General features: G+C 48.9%; 1 protein-coding gene across 1 annotated transcript; it reads right to left on the bottom strand.

The window, feature by feature from the left end:
• On the bottom strand, positions 1–5,890 carry HHEX (hematopoietically expressed homeobox). Its single transcript, XM_043926683.1, has 4 exons — positions 5,428–5,890; positions 3,124–3,302; positions 2,897–2,947; positions 1–1,104 (listed from the first exon to the last, which is right to left on the bottom strand). The coding sequence occupies exons 1-4, from the start codon at positions 5,792–5,794 to the stop codon at positions 886–888; spliced, it is 816 nt and encodes a 271-aa protein (XP_043782618.1). The 5' UTR covers positions 5,795–5,890; the 3' UTR covers positions 1–885.
• Positions 5,891–6,468: the final 578 nt, after the last annotated feature.

The raw sequence follows: 6,468 nt of genomic DNA, 5'->3' as shown, positions 1-6,468 counted from the left end.
GAGGTCAGTCGTCCCGCCAACGTATTTATTTTATAGACAAGTTACTCATTTAAAAAAAAAAAAACACATTTTGGCCATTTTTTTTTTACAGTTAACAATTATATATACACACATTATAAACATTGTTTAATATAAAACATATCTACAATCTACTTACATTTAATTAACCTGCTACTTCTAGTTCATCTGTGATTAAATTTAGTCACTGATGAGTCAGTTTCTGTGCTTGAACTGGACTGTACTATCCCCTTAACACCTCAGTCAAACAGGTACTAAGTGATAGGGCAAAACAAGCATTTAAGGATTAGCAACTATGTATATCTTTCTGACAAAAAGATACATACATCCCCGAGACAAGAACTCAGAGACAGCTTTGGATTTAAGGCAATACTATAAGAATGTAACGTGTAAGTAAGTAACATTTTCTTTAAAATATTCCAAGGCTGCCTGAATGGCGGGCCCCCTTTCCAAGGCATACCTCTGGATCTGGGATGCTCCTTTGCTTTTCCATTCAGTAGGATGTAGAAACCGATTATAGAAAAGTCATTCAAGAAGCTCCTATTAAAATCTTTAAAGTTATAACTTAAAAATTTAACCAAAAAGTTCAAAATTACTTTTTATAAATAGAAAAAACAATTTTTTTTTTAAAAAGGGGATGAATTTAATCAGGGAAGAGTCCCTTTATCATTCAATCTAAAATCAGTATACAAACTATTTAAGTCAAAATTAAGGTTTCAATGTGAGTTTGTTATTTAGTCAGTGCACCAAATATTTTAGAGATTTCCAGAATACCAGAAAATTGATTCTCTCATAGTTTTCAGGTTCATCCAAGGAGATTTCCTGTAGCAAATACCAGTTTGCGGAACACACCATTGTCAGTGGTCATCATCCAGCATTAAAATAGCCTTTATCGCCCTCAATGTCCACTTCCTGATCAGAATCCTCTGAAATCTCTGATTCAAGGTCTTCCTGGGAGACAGGGGAGGGTGAACACTGAGAGCTATCCAAAGCACCTTTATTCTGTTCACTAGGCAAGTCTTGCCTCTGGTCGCAAGAATTGTCCAAACTTTCCAGTTCTTCTTTTTTATTGTTTTGAGGGTTCTCCTAAAAGAGGATGAAATGGAGATTGGTGGGATGATGAAATATGGAGAAATGAGAGATATAAATCCAATGTCTTTTCATCTTCCATCATCTTTTTTAATTTTTAGTTTATCAAGTGCTTTCAGGTATAATATTTTTATTCAGAAAATATATAGTTATGCTTCTTTCTCACTTGGAAGGTAAAGTTCCTGTCATATCAGAGAACAATTATACTCTTCTTGCCAGATAAGAACAACTAACCACAAATATAACTGTAAATGTATTATGTCAAATGAATACTTAACTCCAGCCCACACCTATGGTATCAAGGTTCTTAAAAGTTTAGGAAGAAAAAGAAATCAGATAACTACAGATACACACCATCTTTATTCTTCAAATATTTAAACCTTACCAATTAACAAAAGTCTTTTAGACATTTAAAAAATATGAATGCTAAATAATGCATTAAGGATAAAGTCTCAAAATTATTAGACTGAATTGTTTTTTATGCATTTTCTGGACTAAGTTTACAAACATACACACATAAATTTGTATAGCAAGTTACATAATCATGGCTAAGAAAAATGCAGAATTGGAAGAATGTTGCCAACTGAAAAGGGAGACAACTATAATGTACTTAAAATCTGGAGGAAATTTCTTGAAAATATTCCCTTATTACACAGGAATCACTATTTTTAAAGTCCCTGATAAACTACCTCTGACCAAGAACTAAGTAAGTTAGTAAATTTTTAATCCTGTTTTTGTCTAAAATGCACATAAATACTAAGGAAAACTATGATATACTGCTAGTTTTTTTTTTTCTAAAGCAAGACTATAGAATAATAGATTTACCAAGCTTTCAACTATGTGATAAGTTACAAGGCTCAGATATTGAGAGGAAACTAGAAATTTTTAAAATTGTGTTAGAATAATGAAATTATAGGAATTTTATTGTTTCAAAGTGTTTTTTTTATAACATTATTGTTTTTAATGGAAAAGTTATGATTGCTAAATTTAAAAATGCATACTGCTTTCAATTTCCCTATCCATTTCAAAAAATCTTGTTATAAACTATATAAACTGGTAAGTGAAAAATTCAGCATTTGTCAGATAACTTTGGAGAAAATATCAGGTTAGGACATCAAAAACAAATCTTTAGCTCTAAGTCAACAGAGCTTCTTTAAAAACTGAATTAGCCTTTACTTTTTATCACATATTACGTAACAAGGTCACTGGAAGAAAGACTGTTAGAAAGTTTAAGCTACTTTCCAAACAGGCTTGGATAGTCTCTTGCTGTTTTTATATTCATTTTAAGAGCTAGAATTAGAGGGAAAATAATTTTTAAACTCTTTGATATTTAATTCTTCTAAAAAACAGTGCAAACAAGACTTAAAGGTGTTTATTTCCTTATATTTACCCTTGAGCTCTGCCTGGTTTTATTATGGCTGTGTAAATAAAAGAAACAATTTTCTCCCAAAGATAACTGCCTAAGTCATTTACTGTCAATTACTTTATCTTTCCTGCGTTAATTAGATAAACAACATATGGGGTTTATAAAACAATTAGCTGGGAGTTTTACTAGCCAGTGTGTGAAAACCCAAGCATAATTGATATAGGAACTGCATTAGGTGCTTTTAGCATTACTGCCGCCTGAACAACTCATCCTGAATTTCAGCAGGACTATTTGCCTTTTTAATCAAGGTGAAGAGGTTAAATAGTCCCTCAAATGACTTTTGCATACAACCTACAACAGGCCCCGCATTGAGATAACATGGTAAAAATATTTATTTCCATAGAAACAGAACCATGTCAATACCTGTTTTAGTCTTCTCCATTTAGCCCGTCGATTCTGAAACCAGGTTTTGACCTACAGAAAAGACAGAAAGAAAACTTGCCACAAGTCCAGAATCCCGAGGGACCTGGGGAGGGAGAAGTTCAGGAGCTTCCGAGCCAAACAGCTGCCGGTGGCCTCACGGTCTCCCTTCTGCCCCGAGACCCCGGCCCCAGGAGACTCGCCGGCCCGCGGCCCGCGAGGCGACTCACCTGCCTCTCGCTAAGCTGCAGCATCTTGGCCAGCCGCTTCCTCTCGGGCGGGGAGAGGTATTTCTGGGTCTCAAACTTCTTCTCCAGCTCGATGGTCTGGTCGTTGGAGAACCTCACCTGGCCGCCTTTCCTTTTATGCAGAGGCCTCTGCAGGAAAGGGCTCCAGAGCAGGGGTTTGCCTGCGGGCCAGAGCGTCTGGGTTAGAGGCGGCCCTGAAGCAGCCCGGCCCACCCGCAGACCGGCCCGCACTGGGGGTGACAAAGAAGGGGAACGGAGGCTTCAGAGCATTCAATCAGACACATTCACATACACCCGTTGAGACCCGGACCCAACAGGCTCCCACCAATACACATCACACCCCAGTAACATCCAAAGCCACACACCTACACTGCATATGCACGAAGATCACGTTCAAATGCCCACACACCCACACACCCATCACACCCAGAGCTAGATACAATCATTTTGATCCCCCAAAGAAGATCCGACTCAGGCTGAGCTTAAAATACCATAACCTCTTTAACCAGTCGCTCTCAGAATGTATACTCAACTAACTTTTTTAGCCTAGAGGACCTGCAGAGGGGTCCTCTCCCTTGGTGAACCACACCTTCCAAAGACCCGTGTGTGCGTTACGTTGGGGGGAGAGGGTCTGTCACACTAGCCAAAGCGTCGCTGCCAGGGGCCGGCGGCCTCGCCACCAGGGAAGCCCTCTGGCTCAGGCGGTGGGTGTCAGTGGAGCTTCCAATCCTGGCCGGAGGGCGCAGGGCCCCCTCTGATTTCACACCCGGCCGGCGGGGGCGGCCAGTTAAAGCCACCCCGTGGGCTATGGCAACATTTCCGCCAATGTGTTTCCTGTTGGTCTATCTCGAAAAACCCTTTGCTTCCTCCTGCGTAGCCCCGAGGAAACCCAGGGCGCGCTCTGTGAAAACGTTTGCCCCCAGGCTCGCCCGGCCGAGGGTCTCCCTCCGGCCCCCGCAGGCGAACAGAGCCACAACTGGCCTGCAGCATCAGACCTTCGAGGATGGAATAAAAAACACAGTAACTTAAAATAAACACACACACACTAAAATGTAATTCCCCCAAAAGTCTCTAGAGCGATGAGAAAGGAAGGTGGAGAACTGAACGAGGGGCCACACCATAATACTGATGACACTAAAAAGTCAATTAATTAAAATGTCAGTTATCTCCAGGGTGCCTACATAAGCTGCCAATAACATAGAGTAGACTTAAAAGCCTGGTGGGCCAAGGCAAGGAGTCGCGTTTTCTGTACCGGAGGCTTCAGAAGCCCGGAGGCCCCAAGGGCCACGGGGCGCGGATCACAGGTGGCTCATTTCTTAGGCCGCGCACTGAGGGGACAAGTCCCGCAAACTTCGTTCGGCCAACGTGTCCGCGCTGCCCTCCCTACTCCAAAGACGGGTGGGTCAGTCAGTCCGTCTGTCCGTCGGTCTTCAGGTCTGCGCTAAACGCTTTGAAAGCGGGCAATGTTGTTTTTTTTTTTTTTGCGAGATTTTGCTTACGTCAGGATTCAGACTGGTGCAAAACAGCCTCAAAAAAAAAAAAAAAAAAAAGGAAGCAACTGGTTATTTTAGCTGCCATAAAGTCACATCCCACACAGAGGAAATGAACAATATCAGAAAAACGGATCCCGGCTATCAGAAGTCGAGTGTTTCCTGAATTTGTCTGTATTGAGGATGTCGATAAAATAATCAGCAGCGTGCACTACTCCGGGGGAAGGGTCTGCTTCATGCAGCCAGGAAAACACTTAACAGCTTCTGAAACCAGATTTACTCCTATCGAGAACTCAAGATTTCCTGTATGAACGGAAAGGGTCAGGCTCTTTCACTGCACAAGCTTGTTGAACCAGGTCCAGTCCCGTAACCACCCGGAGCCCGACAGCTATCCCTGCCCCTCAGGGGCGGCCCGGGGCACTTTGGTACTGCCTTCCCGGTCCCTCCAGCTAAGGGAGCCTCCCAACCCCCGGGAGACAAGCGCCCCCAGGGCTCCTTCGGCCGCCGGCCCCCGCGGCAGCGCCGGCGGTCTGGCCCTGGCCCGCGCGCCCCGACGCCTGCAAGGTGCAGGAAAACTAATCTGAGTCATGGTGCGGTCAGTCTGGGCTGCGCGCCGCCGGGGCCCGCGCCTCCGGTCCCCTGCGCGCGCCCGGCAGCCGCTTTTCAATCGCTTTTGCCTCAACTTTCTATTGCCTCCCCCTCCGCCCCCGCCGCCTCCAGGGCGCTGCCACCTGCCGGGTGGCGCCTTCCTCACCGCCGTCCCGGCTCGGCCCCGCCATGACCCCGGCCGCCTTACCCAGGGGGTCGTGGCGGAGCAGGGCGTGCGTGTAGTCGTTCACCGACCGCGGGAAGGGGTACAGAGGGCCCCCGAAGCCGCCGGGTCCGTAGGCGGCGGCCAGCGCGGCGGCGGAGTGGTGCGAGAAGGCGGGGTGGATCGGCGTGGGCTCGTACACCGGGGCCCGGTAGGAGGACACGAGGCTGGTGAAGGAGGAGTTGGGGGACGGCAGCGTGGGCGTAGGGGTGGGCGCGGCGGGCCCGCGACCCAGGATGTCCTCGATGTAGAACGGCGTCGGGTGCGCTGGCTGCAGCAGCGGCGTGGGCGCGTACAGAGGCACCCCCACGGCGCCCGCCGCCGTCGCCGGCCCGGGGTGCGGGTACTGCATGGCTGCGCCGCGCTCCGGCCCCTCGGAGAGCTGCCGGCCCGCGCCGCGGCGCTACATTTATCCGCGCACCGCGCTCCCGGCGATAGGCTCCGCCGGCCGCGGGGTGGGGCCGCGCTCTCTGGCCCCTTCCTGCCGCCGGGCCCTGCGGCCAATGGCGCGGAGCCCCGGGAGCCGCCTCCCGCCCCCACCCTTGGCCCGCCCCCGCCGGCCGCGCTCTCCGCCCCCGGGACGCGCTCGCTTGCTCGCCGCCTCTGCGCACCCGGCGCCCCGGTGTCCAGCTGCCGCAGACGCTCGGGGCTCCACGCACCCTGGCCCGGGACGCCCTCGTCGGAAGCCCAGGTCCGCGTCCGTCGAGCGAGGCGCGAGGCCAGCAGCTGCCTGCAAGGCGGACTCAAGCGGCCCTAGCTTCGTCAGGGAGGCATCTCCGCCGAAACTCGAGGGCACTGGCCTAGGCACCGGCCCGCGGTGGCGGCAGCCGGCCCGAGCAAGGGGCTGCTGGACTCGGGCCCAGCAGGCGTGGAGGCCACTGGTCCGGGCCGCTCCTTCGCCGGCCTGAGAGCACCCTCCCTTGTCGGCGCACTCCCTGGAGTAACGGTAGCACTGGCTGTGGCCCCGGGCGTCTTTGGAGTGCTCGTAGCGGGAGAGTGCCCTGGGTTCCTGGGGGAGCTCCAGAG

This window comes from Cervus elaphus, chromosome 15, assembly GCF_910594005.1.
Source record: "Cervus elaphus chromosome 15, mCerEla1.1, whole genome shotgun sequence".
In the NCBI taxonomy this organism is placed as follows: Eukaryota; Metazoa; Chordata; class Mammalia; order Artiodactyla; family Cervidae; genus Cervus; species Cervus elaphus.
Note: the sequence above shows the minus strand (reverse complement) of the source record. Positions and strands in the feature narration are given on the sequence as shown.

Excerpts from the sequence above, each read along its gene's own strand:
- HHEX (XM_043926683.1), bottom strand. The coding sequence starts at position 5,794 with ATGCAGTACCCGCACCCCGGGCCGGCGACGGCGGCGGGCGCCGTGGGG. Across the intron at positions 3,303-5,427 it reads GCTCCGCCACGACCCCCTGG|GCAAACCCCTGCTCTGGAGC; the intron begins GTAAGGCGGCCG and ends TCTGGCCCGCAG. Across the intron at positions 2,948-3,123 it reads TGCAGCTTAGCGAGAGGCAG|GTCAAAACCTGGTTTCAGAA; the intron begins GTGAGTCGCCTC and ends TCTTTTCTGTAG.